Genomic DNA, 18,756 nt, shown 5'->3' with positions numbered 1-18,756 from the left:
GCTCGTGCTCTTGGAAGCATTAATGTGCTCAGTACACTTTGTGGCTTTCTGCCCATCAGACCACTACAGGAAAGATCAGGGGGTCAACATCATTAAGGGGGGGGACTCCACCAGTTTTAAATGTCAGAATCATTTAAAAGCCTTCATTAGAAACTTGGGGAATGGAGTTTGAAATATGTTGGCTTTTACCAGGAAGGTAGGGTCCAACAAAAGACTGTCAAACTGTGCAGGATTCAGCATTTTTACTTTGATCCACACTGGGACTGAACAAGAAATTGAAATACTACTGAAATCACAATATGGCCAAGTGCAATATCCAAACGACAGGAGCTGCAATGTTTTGACAGAGGTTAAATGTGTCACAACAGATCATTACAAATGAAACACTGTGGTGCTGCAGAGATGCCTGGCCTACAAACCATATGACGACCCCCAGTAAAAATCACATCATCATCATTTTTAGAATTTCAACAGTGAAAATAAAAAGGGAAGAATTACCATTCCCACTGAAACTGTGACTCATACTGTCACTGCAATCTGGAAAAATAGTCACAGTCTTTTTTGGATTGTTCAGCCCTAATCCACACTACAAAAAAAGTTCAGATGTCTCAACTTCTGCTGCTTCATTTTTGACCTTTTTTTTTTTTGAAACTTCAAGGTTTTGGCCAGATGAACAGACCCACAGATACGGGCATCCTCAGGAGAACATAGCCAGTGTACCACAGTCTACAAAACTGTCAGAAAGAGCTTCTTACTAAGACTTGATGACTTGATAATAACATAAATGGAACATCAGCCTCTGTGGAGAGGACAGGACACCGACAGGAATTTTGTATGATGTGGTGGACTTCTCTCTGCTGTTTACCTGAATGGTCTGAAAAGCTCTTGGCAGGTGCACCATCTGGCTACTGACATCATAGCTACATGGCACTGTAAGAGGAACTGACAGAACTGGGCTGTCAGCAGGAAAAAGACAGGACCTTTTGTTCGCCTAACCAAAAAAAAAAACAACTTTTCAGTCTCAGTAAACCAATATTCTCTTTCTGTCGCTTTCTCTTTCTCTGAAAACCAATTCTTTCATATTATTCTTCCAATTATACGCCCTTCTCTGTCTCAGACCGTCTCCTTTCATCCATCTTCCATCCTTTCTTTCTTCTTCGCTGTTCCTTCCAATCTCCCCAGAGAACTGGCTACCATTAGTTCTCTCTGAGTGGGCTGTCCTCTCTAAACTCATCTCCAAAGAATCTTGTGAGCTGCTTCACTGCCAGTGTGTTGTGGTGTGGGAAAGAAAAGATAGCTTGATCTGCTTAATTAAACCAGTTTAATATTTTCAATGTTCTTGTCATATTCCACATTTAACTGATATGTAAATAGACAGGCATTCAGCCAGTGAGACTCCTAAATATCAGGAAAACCATTTGTTACCTTTTTAGACAAAAAAACTTCAGCACATAAGGTACAGAAGTCGAGATGTTTTCCCTCCAGCAGCCCCATCTCCCACTCATAAAGGCTAATCATGCCTTTGTGCAAAGCTGCTATACACTGCCTGAACAGAATGTAGAGAAGACATTCATCATATGCTCAGGGATGTTCCTAAACTGCTCTACCTCCTATACAAAAGGAATGGAAAGATAATGAGAGAAGAAAAAAGTGGAAGGAGACAAGAAAATGGGAGGAGAGAGGGAGAGAGGAGGAAAGAAAGAGCTCTTCCTACCGCCAGTAATTAATCAGTACAGTAGCCGTATGCTGCCAGCCTGCACAATCATAATTAATTACACACAAGAGCGCTCTTGGAACAGGAAGAGGACAGCAGAGAGAAGAGAGTGGGAAGAGAGGAGGAATAAAGAGATTCTGTTCACTTCGGGTGAGTAGAATGTGGAGGGCAAGAAGAGAAATAGTGAATATCCATAATCCATACAGTCCACATCGACTAAGACCGGCAAAAAGCTAGGATTTTTTAGGAGGTACTCCAGTGATTTAGTATTGGACTTCCGTAAAGATTGAGGACTTACAAGAGACAGAATCATCAATATTGATGCAGCAGAAGAAGAGATATCCTCACTTTTACTCCTTTTTAGTAGGGTGGAAAGCTCTGAAAACACTGGATCCTATATTTCCCATAATGCAACTGAATAGAATATTTTCATTAGACCAGGAAAACAGCGTTGTCTTTAAAACTCCTCACCTCCAGTTTGTAGCACAGGTTTTCTCCAGCCTCTAAACTCAAACTGAGATTAACCCCTTGACGCCTGTATGTATTTAGAATTATAGTAAAAAATTAATTCTTTGTGTTTTTGCTTTCGGTATGATGCAAATTCGCGATGAGGGGTTAAATAACCCTGATGATTTTTTTTTCTTATGTTTTTGGTAGGACATCATTTTCACAGGCTGAGTAGCACTCACCATTACTTGTAAAAACTGACCTTGATATGTAAAAGAGGTGGAGCGCCTCTTTAAATCTGATCTCACCAAAACTGTACTTACAAAATGTGCACGATCGGCCATTTCCGTACATTCCTACAGATTTTATTTGAGTTTGATTCATTTCTTTGACTTTCAATTTGTTGCAATAGATTTATCTTTAAAAATTTTTATTGAAATTTTATTCTAGTGCATGCATTTTCCTCTTAACTGTGTTTTGTGTGCATTAAAAGCACAAAATATCATACTGGATTACAAGCAAACCAGAAATAGGATTTCAGGCAGACGTACCCCATATTAAGAATGGGTAGAGCACAAATCAATAATTTTCAGTCTTCTTTGTTTATTTTTTTTTAATCTAAACTGTCAAATGGTATGTTACATGGTAGATGTAGGTTTTTCTTGATGAAATAATCTCAGACAGGCTTGTTCTTGATAGGATGAGCGTATAGGTGTGCTTGAGATACAAGGACAGCAGGGTCATGTACAGGGTACGAAGGGTCCACTATGTACTTAATGCATATGTGTGCATGGGGATGAGCTTAATGTTCATGTTTATTTAGCTATTAACAGACAAAAAACAACAATTAATACAGCTTGTGTATGTATCCGAACCCTGATGTCTTATTCCCCTGTACCATAGAACTCCATTGTTGTCCAAAAACCTTTAATAACGCCTCAGTGAGCCACGCCATTGCACTAGGTGGTATGTTCCTTCATTATCATGAACACATGACTCAATCTCACACACACCATCCTGCTGCCAGAAACACTCACTGACAGGATTTAGTCCTATTTAAAACTGCAGTGGCAAGTGTTTTAGGAAATTACTGAGCATTTATCAATTGTAAAACTACATATTTGTGAGCTGTGAGGTTCGTACTAACATTTATGTTTTCATTACGATCCAATGAGCTTTAGGGCCGAGAGCCACAAACGGGGTTGAGGGACATTCTTGCACATTGTAGGTAGTGTTCTTTTCATAGGATTTGTTAACAATAAGCAAAATTTAAAATAAAAACAGCCTCATCCTTTCAAATCCATGGCACTACCTACAATAGCCAAGAGAAAGAGTAGTTTCCATCATATCAGCAGTCACTATCCTGCCACATGCAGCAGCACTCCAAAGTATCAGGCTAACCTGCTGAACACTCACCCTCTTCTCATCTGTGACAATGTAGTGGCGGCCGTGCTTCTTTGTTAGATGTGGTGTCAGGACATCGAAGCGCCTGCGAAACTCTGAAAACACCATGTGGTCTGGGTATCCTGGAGGCAGCGGAACAGAGAGGAGAGCACAAATACACCAAACACCAAGGTTAGAGGAGCGTCTGCAGCTAGTGGGGGTGGAGTGGAGCTAAGTGCAGGGATTCAAAAGAGACAACGGACAAAATCGAGCTTAAACTGAACATTTTTCTTTTCTTACTCTGCACATCCACACAGGTGTCGTCGAATACTTTTAAATTTAACAAAAAATAAACACCAAGGTTTCCACAAGTGCTTCATTACCTTGCCTGTAGATGCGCAGCGCATCCAGCAGCTTGGATCCTCGGAGCTGAGCTCTCAGGAGGCCCACGTTCAAAGTCATAAGGCCTGAGTCCGGGCTCTCTCCGTGGGTCACGCGGGGCTCACCTCCTCCACCCACTGCCTCTGCTTTGGGCAGCAGACAGTGGATGAAGTGAACCCTGGAGCGACGCACCATGTCAATCAAAGCATCCTGACAACAGAAAGGGGGTGACGAGGATATCAGCAAAGCCGTCAGTGCAACAACTTTATGTGTCTTCTGGTTTCATCTAACATTCTCTTCACATTGTGTCAGCCTGTGCTTGAATGCAAACCGGCAAAATATTTGCATGATGCAACTCAGGATTTTTCTTTTATTTCACTGGACGCCCCACACAGGTGTTGTCAATTCCACTTTGTTGTGAGAGGTGTATTTAGGAATCAATGAAAAGACCTGTGTGGGTATGCATGGGCTTTAAAAAATGAAATTAAGATGTCCTCTGTGGATTGTTAAACCTCTTCAAATGCTTGAACTCAGTTCATAGACTTACATATTAAAACCTAGGATGTTGGCTGAGAGTACAAATCCAAATCATTTCAAACATTGTTTAGGATGTGCTAACTTCAATCTAAATGGTTTAAAACAGTGAGTAGAATGAGTACCTCCTTCAGGTGCTCCGTCCCTTTAATAAGCCATTGTCTGCACTGACACAAACCCAAAATCTCAAAACCTCCTCCCAGATGATTGTTCAATTGAATAACACAATCAGTGCACGCCCAGTAAAAGTGCTTGTTGTCCCCATGAGTCAGTTAGACACAAAAACATGAGAAAATAGGGTCCAGGTTGAAAAATACCGAAGTTTCCCTTTAACTTGCTCCAAGGCAACTTGTGCTGTTGTGCCACTGGGTGGAGGTGACGACAGTATTTGACTTAATAATTCTAAACAATGGAAACCATTAAAGTCACAGTAAAATACTTCAGCAATGACAAAGACCCAGCTTGCAAAACTACTTAAGTATGTAGTTTTTAGTTTACTCCGCTTACCACTTGCAGTTTCACCTGGATACACAGGCTCTTCTTCTTGACGGCAGCCACGCCTGTGGTGAAGGTCTTCCTCATGCTGGTGGCTCGGCGCAGGGCGAGCTGAGAGCTGCCCTCCAAACCGGCAATGGAGCCTGACAACACTGTAGCCCCACTGGCCCGACCCATGAACAGCCCGCTGATGTTCTTCCTGTGGTGCCAGAAGTATGGATTCCATTCGTATGCATTTACACATTTACTCTCTACATCAGCCGGTGATTGATACTTCAGTATACAGGGAGCTAACCTGACTGCCTATGTGGCATATTCCATTCCATCTATTGTTCTACTGTTTAGAGACCCATATTCTGGCTTGCCTGCTGCTCTCAAACAGTGGATCTCTCTTTTTCCTAAATCCTTATGGATATTGGAGGTGTGAGTGTGATTTGAATTAGTTGCTCTATGCAACGACAGATGGGCATTGTAAAAAGGTGCACATGAACATATCGTAATTCTTGGGATTTTGTTGTTTAAATGATAAATCTGACTTACAATGAAGTAATTCCATTCACCCCAATTGAGGTGGAGGCAGACAACTCAGAGACAGATATCTCACAACCTTGACAAGTAAATCCCAAACTATCAGAATGGAAAGACGCTACTACTGGGAAATGAAATCAGGTTTTTTGTCATTTTGGTGAACCGTTCCTTTAATAATCTGACGCGGAAACATTTTTAATCCAGAAGCATTTTTATTCTTCTTGCTACTCTAGCCAGTGTGTACGACCGCCACCTGTTATATTTTGCTATTCTCTAATGAAGATTGATATTTCAGGAATTGAATGCCGGGTATGTTTTTCCAAGGAAAAAAATCTGTTGTCTTAGCCTTTCAGTTTGGAACATACCCAAAAAGACACTGTTTGACAAATGGATGGGTAGCATATAAACAACACAGCACTTGCTTCTAATCACCACAGACTCAGCTGTAACAAACTGCACATTGTGTATGTGTGGCTGTGCTGAGTGGTCTTACTTCTGGGAGTCCTGCAGCAGTGTGGCAGCGTTCTGGGCAGCAGGGTTGTGCTTGGCGTGGCTCAGCCAGCCCTGAGCATTGTACTCCACCCAGTCTGTCCCGTGGCTGTGGCCCAGCAGGAAGAGGTGGGGCTCCTCCCCTCGCAGCAGCAGATTGGCCCCTGGAACACACAGGAAAGAGATGCATAATTCCCTTGTGATGTCAGGAGTACGGTCGGTGCTGTCTGTCATTCGTGCAACCTGCAGGAACCTTGTAATGATTGCAGGCAGACAGGTTGAGCGCTCACCTTTGTTTTCCCCCTGTGCAGAGCCGTAGTAGCTGAAGAGTCTATCCAGCATGGTTTCCTCTGAACCTCCAGGCTGAACAGCCTCCTCCTCCATCAGCCACAGAAGACCCCGAGCCTCATCCGTCCTGGCCAAAGTACGCACCTGTGATGGAAACCAACAGCCACAAATCCTACCTCACCGTCTTTTTCTTTCACAGTCACTTGTTTTGACCTTGATGGAAAAACCTTGAGGTCAAGGCAAGATGTGTATAGAAATCTTTATTCATCATTTAAGACCATGAGATGATGTGCAAGTACTGAGCAGCCACACACTGAACAAAAAGCAAACAGAACATAGTTAAATCCAGTTTAAAGTGAGATATGCCTGCATGAGTTTTACTCAAAAATTAGAGTAAAGACAAAAGAAAGCTGGCATAAAAACAGACACTACAAGTCAACAATATATTACACTGTTCATTCTATTTTCACCTGCGAGATGGTTTCATTAGACCACAACCAATGAAAGCTTGTAATCTAGGACAGCTTGTGTGGCATACAGAGATGATGGGTAAGATGCCAGGGACTGACTTCACTGCTCTACCTGACAGCTCCAGCAACAAATTTGCTATTCCTCTTCATCATGTTTGCAGTTGTGTATGAAGACCACTTTCTGCTCCTACTGTTCACGTCACATAATATGTTGTAGATATTGTTAAAATGGACAAGATACGTCTTTCTGTTGGGACATTACAAGGCATCCAAGCTGCTGCACTGTGTGTCTTCCACTGACACATGAGGCAAACTGGCTACTGTCGCGCCTCAGACTCATTTTCACTGCATGGTTGCTGTAGGTGTGAATGTGAGCGTGAATGGTTGTCTGTCTCTTTGTGTCACCCTGTGCACAACTCTAACAAGACATTTATACGTGCTATACAAGTCAACTATGCAAGTAATGCAATCATGATTGAAATCTGCTCTTCTTTTCAGTCAAAATGTTTGAACCTTGCTCCCTGGCTGTCTCTACTGCTATTAGTCTATTTATAGAGTGGCTGGCCCCCATTGGTCCACCCGATGGGATTTTTTACAAGCCACAGATTTACCATTGCTACCTGTATCAGGTGAAATACAGTGTTTGCCTTTTCAATTCCAAATTAAAACCAAATACACCATTTCTCTTTGTCTTGAAAAGGACCTGTAGCAGCGCTTTCTGATCTGTTACCTCTATCAACAGAACGACACTGTTTGTAAATCCCTTCCACATCCTTGAAAAACGGTCGACATAGGTTTAATCACAAAAACTCCGTTGGTAAGTTCAGATAATCTCATTAGCACTAAATATATAGTACAGCTGAGGCTGAAGGGATATCTGCAGCTACATATACAGCCATCTTAACTTGTTGGCTGGTCTATGATAAGGCCCATGCAGATCTGTAGCAGATCCCTTTTAGATCAACATGGTGAATAACTGCATTGGAAATATGTTTAATCCAGAAACCAATGTGTTTAATCCACTGTAAATTCTAATATTAGTGCTATAAGATCCATGTAGCAGAATAACTTGATTCTCTCTCTGTATTTCACAGTATTGCACTGTCTAGGGAATGTGATACTGTGTATTTATTGTTCCGCTGTAAAGACTTGTTTCAGTACTTTGTCTGTTTGGAAATTAGCCGAGCAAAGTGTTAAACTAACTAGCTAGCCCTGTGTTACTGTGGACACAGTTAGTGGTTTCAGTGTGACATTATAACAAAGTAGTTAATGTAACAGTTGATGTTAAGTATTGACAGTCACACAGAGAGTATGCCATTGTCATTTTGCGCAAACCTAGAGAATAACACAGCCCTATGCTACACATGTGTACTACTTTCCATTCTACAAGTAAAGAACGTAAGCCTATCCAAACATAGATGCTGACGACCCCAGGGGTGGGATCGTTTTAAGTCATGCTGCTATCATGGCTTAAAAATAGCCTAGACCTAAGCCTTATGACTGGACCACGCTGTTGCTCAGTGCCTTCCAAAACTGTTGGGTCATATGACCACTTCCTGATCTGCCACCACAACCATTAAAGTCTGGTTTGGTTTGGCACAAAAACTGCTCGGTTAGACACAACTACTTGGTTAGGTTAGGCAACCTCTTCATGGTTGAAAGAAGAATTATTTGGTTAATATTAGGGAACAATCATGACCCACCACTGCTTTCATTGAGGTTTAGGTTTAGTTTTGTTTAGGAACATCATTAATTCTCATCAGTATGCAATTTTATGGGGGCTACAGGAGGGCACGATCTCCCTTGTCAGCAAAATGACTAAAATGCATGCCCCTTATTAACCTGCCATCCCAACCCAGCAGACCTGGCACAGTCCATAAATGATTATTCTGCTTTTGTCTCTATTTAATGGTTAGACAAGAGTTATACAGAAAATGCAAACGGTAAATGGACTGCATTTATAGAGTGTTTTTCTAGTCTTCCTGACCACTCATAGCACTTTCTGATTAGTGGACGACGGCTCTCCCTCCTGAGCCACAGCCAAGAGTATAAATAATCCAAATGTGCTCATCACTTTAGGGAAGGGAGAGCTTGTAAAAATCTTATTCATTCAGTGTACTTCAACTTGATTGTAGTGTTGTTCATAGAAAAAGGAAACTTATTTTGATTTTAAAAAATCTGAACATTTAAAATTGAATTCAAATGTCAAATGTTCAAGTTGTCGCATTGTCTGTCAATTAGAAATAAAAATGAAAAGTCAATTTTACTTGATTACTATTTTGGCAGTTCTATACTAAGAGTACACTGATTTTCATCAATAGAAGAAGAAGATTTAATAGAACATCTTAAAGTAAATGATTTCATTTTAACATGCAAATTCAAATGCAGTTTCATTTTTATTTGTATTTTCTCTCTAGCTTTGGGGACACAGTGCACTTCTTGACTTGCAGTAATATATTTGTAGTATATGTCATAAGTCTGTATAGTGGAATCTTTTTCATTATTATCTACCTTCCCTCACTGCACTAAACGTCTCGCTTAATGATCGGCTGTCTCTACATTTACAATCCATGCAACCATACACATTGTTCTGATAACTGTATGTAAAATCAACAGGATCCTCTGTAATACAGGACAAGAACAAGTTTGGGCCAGGTTGATCCATGTTAGTGTGGAAAGTATGAAATGTGTTTGGTATACATGGAACCATGAATCATCTGAAGGTAAAGTTGTAGAGTATTTTAAAACTGACACTGCTCCCTGTCCACTAATACATTTCAACAGTATGAGTTATTGCTGTGCAATACAGCAGCAATGTTTTCTTTCCTGAATTTCACATCAAATGGCTTTTGGACACAGTAATGTCAGTTTGGTAAGCTAGCCTTAAAGTTACAACTATTTGCACTTGTCAGTGGTGATGAACGGAGCTATTTACTGGCTCGGTGGTATTTTGGAGTGCTCGTTTGGGATACAACTTGATTTGCATTAATGTCTCACTGATTAGGTGAAATCCAAAAAAAGCACCCCTGAATCTGAACCTAAATACCTCAAGGCTTCACTGAGCACAAACACAACCTTACGATATGCTGGTATCAAAGCCACACATTTGTCATGACAGGTTTCAGTAAGAGCAGAACAGGATGACATCGCATGCACACAGATGCCTGAAACAGAGAGGCTGTAGTGAGGTTTCTTGTGCTTACCAGTGCTTGGGTTGAGGCTTGGTCAATAGCTGCTACAGACAGTGAGGTACTGGACTCTATGTCATCTAAAACAAGCTCTATGTTTTCCTGAAAGCAGGAGGGGATAAAGGCTTAGGTTAGTAACCTACAGGAGATTTATGAAATGATCAATACAGCGTCTTGCAGAAGTATTCAGCTCCCTTTGACTTTTCCACATTTTGTCATGTTACTGCAAATCAAAATGGATTTTGCTGGGGTTGTATGCACCAACATAAATGGTCTAGAATTGTGAAGTGGGAGAGAAGATGCTCAGGGTTTTCGACCTGAAAAAAAAAAATATGTATATGTTTTTTATGTATATATATGTATATAAAATATTAAAAGTGTTGAGTGTATAACAGTGCTGTGAAAAAGTACTTGCCCCCTTCCTGATTTCTTATTTTTTTGCACTTTTTTTATTTGTCACACTTAAATGTTTCAAATCATCAAACTAATTTTAATATTAGACAAAGATAACCTGTTATTAAATGATGACTTCATATATTAAGGGAAAAAAGCTATCCAAACCTAACTGGCCATATGTAAAAAAGTAATTGCTCCCCCTTGTTAACTGATGAATTAACCGTGATTAATCATATTCAACCAGTTCAATTTCATTAGCCTGTCTGACAAAGTGAAGTAGGCTAAAAGATCTGAAAAAGCAACACATCATGCCACGATCTAAAGAAATTCAAGAACAGAGTCGTTGACATCTATCAGTCTGGAAATGGTTACAGAGCCACTTCTAAGGCTTTGGGACTCCAGTGAACCATGGTGAGAGCCATTTTCCACAAATGGAGAAAACTTGGAACAGTGGTGAACCTTCCCAGGAGCGGTCAGCCTACCAGATTACTCCAAGAGCGCTTAAAAAAACAAAAAACAAAATGAAGGTTTTGGAGTGGCCTAGTCAGAGTCCAGACATCTCAATCCGATTGAGATGCTGTGGTATGACCACAAACAGGCCATGCTCAAAAATCCTCCAATGGTGCTGAATTTAAATAATTCTGTAATGAAGAGTGGGCCAAAATTCAATTCAAAATCATCATTTAAAAACTGCATTTTGTATTTACTCGGGTTATCTTTGTCTAATATTAAAATTTGTTTGATCTGAAACATTTAAGCATGACAAAAAGAAAACTGCAGGCTTTAGATGTGCAAAGCTGGTACAGACATACCCAAAAAGACTTGCTAATGTAATTGCAACTGCAGGTGGTTCTACCTTACATTTACTTGGAGGGGCATTGTGCATCCAACAGATGAATGCTGTTTTGTCTTAATTATTGCTTGTGACACAGCTGAAAGTATTTTTCACTTTCAAAGCACTACGCATGTCAAATGTTAAAAGAGCCAAGTAAAATTAGCTTGAATTCCAGGTTGTAACACTGCAAAGTGTAGAAAAGTCCAAGGCGGGTGAATACTTATGCAAAGCACAGGAAACTGTAAACTAAGTAACAGTACCTATTCAGTTCTACAATGCAATGAGTCATCATTAGGCCGTAGATTGGGTTGTGTGAGTGTGCATTTGTTTGATTCTGAATCTTTTCTTATTTGATTGTGCAGAGCACTACAGCTACTGTAGGTAAACTGGAAAAGATGATGATTTCTAAGACCATGTCAAAAAGTTGGATTGAGCTCTGCAGTAGGTTTAGTCAGGGCACCATCACTCTCTGAACATGTCAATATGCATGAGAGGCTTTCTGTGTATATAAGCAGGTCACGATGCTAAACTGCTTGAATATATATAATTTGTTCATACATAGTTTCTTGACTTCCCTTGTGGCATCTATCCATGCAGATAGTTGTGGCTTTATTAGTCCAGGTTTTTTAAATTTTGAGCATCTGAGATTTCAGCTTTCACACAAAACAATGGAGATGAATGGAAATCAGGATAATGCCCAGACCTGGATGTGAGCCGTTATCACTAGAACCACTTTTAGAAAAGTTATAGTCCATAACAAAATCTAAGTTTTCAATGTCGTGAGCACCAATTCATTTCCACTGGCCTCCACTGTATAGCAGGGTGGGCAGGCATCTAAAACCGGACAAAGTATGAATAGATGCCACTAGAGGTAAGAAAGTTCATACAAAGAAAAGATAGAATTTTGTTGGAATTTGAACAAACCAGCTATTTCAAAAGGTACATCTGACTACATTTAACTCAAGATATTTAGTCATAGCAGAATCACAGGACAGAAAAAAGCTAGTGTGTGCTTATGTGTATGTTTTGTCAAGGCCAGTGTTAGTGTCATGCTCTGTAGGACCAGTAGCACCTCCTTGTATCTCTCCAGCTCCTGGACAAAGGTGCGCTCATGGAACAGGGTCTGCAGCCTCTCCTGGGCGTAGTTGTGGCAGAGCTCCTCAAACGTGGCCCCTCGCTGTTGCTGAGCCAGCCGAGGGTTCTGGAAACCTGGAGTGTCCACAATCAGCAGGGAGCACAGAGAGTGCTGACTGGACTTCAGAGCCCTGAATGACAGAAAAATATCTTGAAGCTTTAGTGATATAGTAATATTTTGCCTTGGCATTGTTGTTTTTTTCCCCTTTTTTAAATTTTGCGTTTGTTGTTTTCAGTACTTGGTTGTTTTCTATGTGTGTCATCGTCTTGTATTCTAGGACTAACTCCTTTAAGATTAATGAATAATGAATGAGACTGTCTGGTATACATTCACATCGGGTGTGAGACAGTTTCAGAGATGTGTTGGTTTGAGTCTGGTCTTTAATTTAATTTCACTTTTGCAACAGTGAATCAATGTTCAGCTAATATTTAATCGTTATGTGTATCACATTTGAATTAAGGCTTATTGAACATACTGTATGTTATGTAGTAGATAACGTTGCACAGCTATAAAAGACTTGCCTAAAAAGTCATAAAACTTGAAACATACGTCTGCAACTTTCAGATTGGAAACTAAAACTGCTATCTGTGAGCAACATGTGTGTGCAGGGTTTACAAAAGAACTGCAGCAGAGCATGTGGCACGAAGGCAAATGAAAAATCTGTATAATATGAAATGAACTGCAGACAAGTGAAATAGCACATTTATTTCACAGCCACCTGTGCAGCACTGCCAAGACTAACTGTTTGTAGCAATGACAAACACCAGAATAAAAGGCTCTCTCTAAAAGGAAGATTCAGACAATACTACAGCTACAGGCTGTGTGTATTCACACACAGCAGAAAAAAGCAGCATGCTAATCAATACCCTTATTAAAGTTCAACGGCTATACGACACAAAACTTCAACAAAGAACTATGCTCCTTCAGGATTGCCATACTCCTTTTGTCTAAGAGAGAGATTTTCAACACCCCTATTTTTACACACATACTGAGTTTTTATTTTACCAATTTTTTTATTTGTTTTATTTTGTTGAAGGGTTTTGAATTCCAAAAAAGGAAGAAAGAAACAGAGGAAACAACACTTCCTATATCAGAAAGTTAAATTGCAAATATTGAAAGGATTTGAAATGGCAATTGAAGTGTGAGGGTTAAAATGAGCTGTAGTACTGAGAGACGCAGAACTATCAATTAATGTGTAACCACTGATATGAATTAAACTGTAACTTAACAATAGATTTCCTGCAGAAAATGTGTGTGAATGCTGACAGGTGAAATAAATTGCAAGACACTGGTGAAAATGAAAAACTGGCAGAACTGGAAGCTGGACGGTGTCTTACAAAGTGTGTGTGTGTGTGTGTGTGTGTGTGTGTGTGTGTGTGTGTCAATATGTGTTTTCTTAAAGGTGCAATATCTAAGATATGGCCATTTGTCAAATGTGACTCCAAACAAATAGCCGCCAGCATATTAACTGAGTAACGCTAACTGCTGCTCACTATACGCTGTAGCTATTAGCAGCCGTTAGCTAGTTAGCTCAGTTAGCTGCGCAGCTAGTGGCCCTATTCGCTGCCTGGACCATTACAGTTTTTACAGATTACAGTACTGAGGTGGTTTACAGCAGCTACGACCAGGACTGTGACTCAGGAGAGGAGTAAAGCAGCGGGAGAGCAAGGGGAAGGTTGGGCTTCAGAATATGTCCGCATCTAATTGAGTGAACAAAGGTTTATTTCAACCAAACAAGAGTTGATGATTGTTGGAATAGTGGAAAGACAAACCAAGACGGTTTCTGTGAATTACATTTCATTGTGTGATGAGTTAACAAGACAAATAAGCTCATTGTAGTCTGGTAAAAGACAGAAACTGACACTTAAAAGGTGTACAGTTGCATTGTTCTGTTAACTAAAGAAAATAAATGTAAGTATTTTTCCTTTCTTGAGATAATGTGAATTTAGTTTGTTCATTTAGTAGACTAAAATAATAAACTCTCCTGTCACATACATCTCCCAGCTGAAACTACAGGGGGAGGCCTGAGGTATACTATCAAACTCCCAAAACTCTCAAAACTTCTCAAAGTACAAAGTAGTATTACAAGACAAGTTGGGGGCTAGTTGGTTATCATGCTAGCTTCAGTAGATATCTCTGCAACACGACAGATCTGCAAAAATCTTTAACATTAAGTCATAACTGTTGTTTCTGTTTCTAATGATAATTTTAACTAAAATTCTGGTCATATCTTGTTTATTGCACCTTGAAAGTATTTTTAAGGATGAAATTATTAACAGTTAAAAAGGAGAGAGAGGTCAGAAAGTGCTGTGGGTGTTATCAATCCTCCATTCAACACTGTATGTGGGGCCTGAAACAGCTGAGTCAACCACTGATAACACACTGAGTGACTTCTCAGACGAGACACCAAAACTATAAGTTGCATTACTGAATTCTTTGCACTGAGCATCTTTGCTGGAAAATGTGGATATGTAATTTGTGTACACAAAGTTAAAAATTTAATTTGTAGTTTGAATTGAACAGTCCCACAGCTGCCCAAGACTATGAGAAGTAAAACAACATCAAGCTGTCTCTTCTTTAACTGAGACAATTCAAAAACTGCAAGTCCCATTGCTGAGATAGTAATATTTTGTTAAACAGAACGAGTTTGTCCCCATTTTGATGCATAAATGGTGCATGAGAAGTGACACTTGTGGATGTTACAACGGTTGAAGTCAAAAAATTTGCAAAAAGCACAAAAGCAATGGGGGATCAGTGTGGGCCATGTTACACACTCTAAGCAGTGCAATACACAGCCATTAAACTCAGAAAGGACTGAAAAAGGCACAAAACATAAACCGTGATCATTTAAAAACTGTAAAAGATAGTTTAATAGTTTAAAGTCGTGTCACCTGTTTAAAGCTTCAATGAATGCAGAAGCACTAGAACTTCTAAGTGGAGCAGATTGAAGAGGATTTGAACACTCCCATTGAGTTTGAAGATTTCTTCCATTCAGTTCCATTAGAAAAAATATGAAAAAAGACATTTTGACATTTGAATGGGCTCTGTAGCTTAATGAATGCAGAAATAGTAGTCAACTGAAAAACGTACAGAAGAAGAATAATTACGATTCGAAGGATAGTTTGACTGCTGAGTCAGCATTCATGTCACAAAAAGTCTGAGCACTGGAATGAGTTTTAATGTACAAAAAGTAGTTGAGGTGTCTGTTTGTGAAACACTGAAAGCAGTTATTTTATCAGCTCAAGTCCACGCACTGAAAACAGTTTAAAAGTGTAGTAAAAGGAGGTAAAATATGAGCTATATATTAGACGAAAGGAGTGAAAGGGCCATTTGGAGTTCAAGTACACTGGGGGAAGTAAGAAAAGCTTGACTGTCATGAAAGAAGAGACGGAGGAATATTCAGAAAATGAAGGCTGGAAAAAGACAAACAAGAGAGAGGGAGTTAACAGGGAAAGAAAGCTAAAAGGAAAAAAAAAACACACATTGCCTCCCAATAATAAACGTATTTAGAGTAAAATATGAGGTCTAACCTGTTGATGAGGGAAATGACAAGAGTGAAGAGCTCTGAATAGAGTCCTGATGCCATGGCCTCCAAACACTCCAGAGCTGTGACCTTAGAGCCTGAGCAACAGAGGAGGGTCGTGAAACAACAGAATAGGGTCGGAACCGAAGACTGTCAAATGAATCTCAAATCAATTTTGTATTCTTTTCAAGCAAAACATGAGGACAGTGTTTTCTTCCAAGCACTTAAGTTTTTGAGACTTTTGAAACCTATTTGGTATTACTATCAAACCTCAGTTCTCATTGGGCAATTACCTAAATGTGTCTGAGTACAAAAAACTGTCAATTACCAAAAACCGGTATCAAATGTTGGTCACATTCGTAGTTGTTTGTGTAAATCAGAATTTTAACCTATGCAGTATTTTATCAGGACAAGGGCTCCCCAATCACTCTACAGGAATTCAGTATTAATCTACTGTACAGTAAATGCATCCCCGATTCCAAAACACCTGCGATTCTGTGTAAAATGTAAATAAGAGCAGAATGCAATGATTTGCAAACTGTGTTAACTGACAACAGTTTTATGAAGTGTTCCCAAGGCCATGTTGTAACATCATGAATCAGAGTCACAGGATCTTAATTAAAGCACACTCTCTAAACTGTCCATCACATCAAGGGTAGGGCAGCCATAAGTGAGCCAGTGTTTCCACTGGTAACATTCTGCTGCCGTGGTGCCATGTCCAAAGAATAAAACTTCATCTGATACACTTCCTCAGTATATATATACATATATACAGTCCAAACCATGCACCTGATCTTACAATGTAAAGTCCAACCTCTGCAGTTTGGGTTTTTACCTGAGTTGTCACCTTGGCTGGCCTCGTCTGATCCTCCTCTGAATGAGGTGGAGTGCTGCAGTCCTTTGGCCTGGTGCTTGAAGATAGAAGAGGACAACTCCTCCAAGGTACAGCCAAGTAGGTAGGCCGCCTTCTGGGCCCATTCATGACGGGCAAACTGCCTACGTCCAGCTAAAAAGAAAGCAAAAATGTGTTTAAAACACAAAAAGATGCAACAAGGACCTGAGGAAGGAAGATAACGAAGATGACAGGTATAGAAAGACGAACAAGGGGGAGGATGAATGGGGTACAAACTAGGGTGCTTAAATTGAGATACATCCGGAAACCTATCTGTAGTTTCTGTACAGCTGCTTTTTCTGAGCCGTAGCTAACATGAACTGAAAACAGCATCGCAGTATCAACCATTGCTTACCCTTTAACCCAGTAAAGCATTTTTCATTTCAGGTCCATATATCCAAATAAATTTTTCTGATTGTTCAAACAACAGGCCTGTTTTTTTGCGTTTGTGCTGTACATCATGATGTCATCAACATCAATGCAGAGAGAATGTACAATAAATTACTGACTGACAGGACAAGACCATGAATTTGATGAAAAATGACTCAATAGGTGAAAAACCATTACTAAAGAGGATAATTTTTTAACTGCAGCCACAAGCCGTGCTGCATGATAATATGAATGCACCCCTTTAAAGTAGACAAGAGAAAATTTCTACAGCACCACTGACCATACTGCCTGAGCCCCATTCATCTGGTCCAGATCCCAGGTTGTGACTTTTTACAAACTACATTTTGGAAGATGTGGGTGTCCTCATGATGTGCACACTGACAATCAGTGAGAACTGATCTGCAATCAAACAGTACAGCTGTTGTCATTAAGGTTTGTTTATTTTTTCAGACAAAGTCATGGTCATAAAATGGATTAGATTTGATGGATGTCTCAGTCCAGCAGTGCAGGAGTTTAAATTGTTACAAAAATAATGTGAAAACATTTTGGCACATAAACAGCCGTTTTTTGTGTGGGTGTGTAGGCAGTAGTACCCGACTCTTCAGTGTGTAAGAATACATCCTGTTGTTTCGCTAAGAGCCCATGAGGATGCCTAGGCCCCAGCCTGGACAGAATTTTCAGCCGCCTCAGAATCACTCCCACTGCAGGTAATTTACAGCTTGCTACTGTGCTGCTGCAAATCAGTATTCTATCACTGTCTGATCAGCATAAATACAGGTCACTGACAACAATTGTGTGAACGGCTATATTGACATTTAAAATGAGCGATCACAGATACAGACTGCAGGAGGTTGTTTTTAAAACCCCAAGCAGAAGCATCCTCAATGTCTTTAATGCACTTTGTTCTTTCTGTGCTAAGACCAACTCCTGTGCTGAGGATCACAGACCTCACACCTCTCCAAAATCTCTTCAATATCAACAACAGACACACAGACATGACTGAACTTTGTGTGCTTCTCCAAATCCCACTTTGGATTTGTGCAATGATTACATTTTTTCCCCTAAGAACTAATTAAATACATGGCATATTGGACTTTAACAGTTTTTCAAACACGCAGTGGGGCAGAAGAATTTTGAGAGAGACGTTCTGACTTTGTAAATGCACTGACTGTGGTGCAGCCTCTCCTGTTTAAGTTATGCCTACTTACATAGTATTTTGTAAAAGCTTGTTAGTGTACCTGCTGGGTGCCATGCTTGTTTACAACAAGCCTCCTCCACACATGGATCACAGGCTGTTGTGAAAATGGAACCAAAATCCAAAAAATGAGTTGTGTTTTTGTCTTCGCAAAACACTTCTCATGAAGAATGTCAACAGAGACGGCTATTGCACCAGCTATATGCAAGTTCTCTCTTAAGTTGGGCTGCAAAGTCCACAAAAAGTGATATGTTGAAACTAGTTAGTTTGATACTAAAGTGGCTACAATGTCTGGTTGCACCACAGATATGTAAGGTTCATCTTAACTAATCAGGTGAAAAATTCCAAACTACACCAAAAGCCAGTATAATTCGCTCTTCCTCATCATCCAAATTTATCCCACCTTTCACAACAGTGCAGCATGTCAATTGCTGTTTTATGGAAGACACCTACTTTAGGGTGTAGGTTTAACA

General features: G+C 40.0%; 1 protein-coding gene across 5 annotated transcripts in view; it reads right to left on the bottom strand.

Moving 5' to 3' along the window:
- Positions 1–18,756, bottom strand: part of myo18ab (myosin XVIIIAb) — a 135,710-nt gene that overhangs the window by 64,886 nt on the left and 52,068 nt on the right. For all 5 annotated transcript variants that reach the window (XM_041939928.1, XM_041939930.1, XM_041939929.1 and 2 more), the window contains 9 exons: positions 16,642–16,812; positions 15,814–15,904; positions 12,221–12,413; positions 9,933–10,019; positions 6,262–6,403; positions 5,976–6,135; positions 4,967–5,153; positions 3,928–4,135; positions 3,578–3,687 (listed from right to left, as the gene is read on the bottom strand). In XM_041939928.1, the coding sequence (XP_041795862.1) occupies positions 3,578–3,687; positions 3,928–4,135; positions 4,967–5,153; positions 5,976–6,135; positions 6,262–6,403; positions 9,933–10,019; positions 12,221–12,413; positions 15,814–15,904; positions 16,642–16,812 (1,349 nt within the window). The remainder of the gene's footprint in view (positions 1–3,577; positions 3,688–3,927; positions 4,136–4,966; positions 5,154–5,975; positions 6,136–6,261; positions 6,404–9,932; positions 10,020–12,220; positions 12,414–15,813; positions 15,905–16,641; positions 16,813–18,756) is intronic.

This window comes from Chelmon rostratus, chromosome 7 (assembly GCF_017976325.1).
Source record: "Chelmon rostratus isolate fCheRos1 chromosome 7, fCheRos1.pri, whole genome shotgun sequence".
Lineage (NCBI taxonomy): Eukaryota > Metazoa > Chordata > Actinopteri > Chaetodontiformes > Chaetodontidae > Chelmon > Chelmon rostratus.
This window is presented reverse-complemented; position numbering and strand designations above follow the sequence as displayed.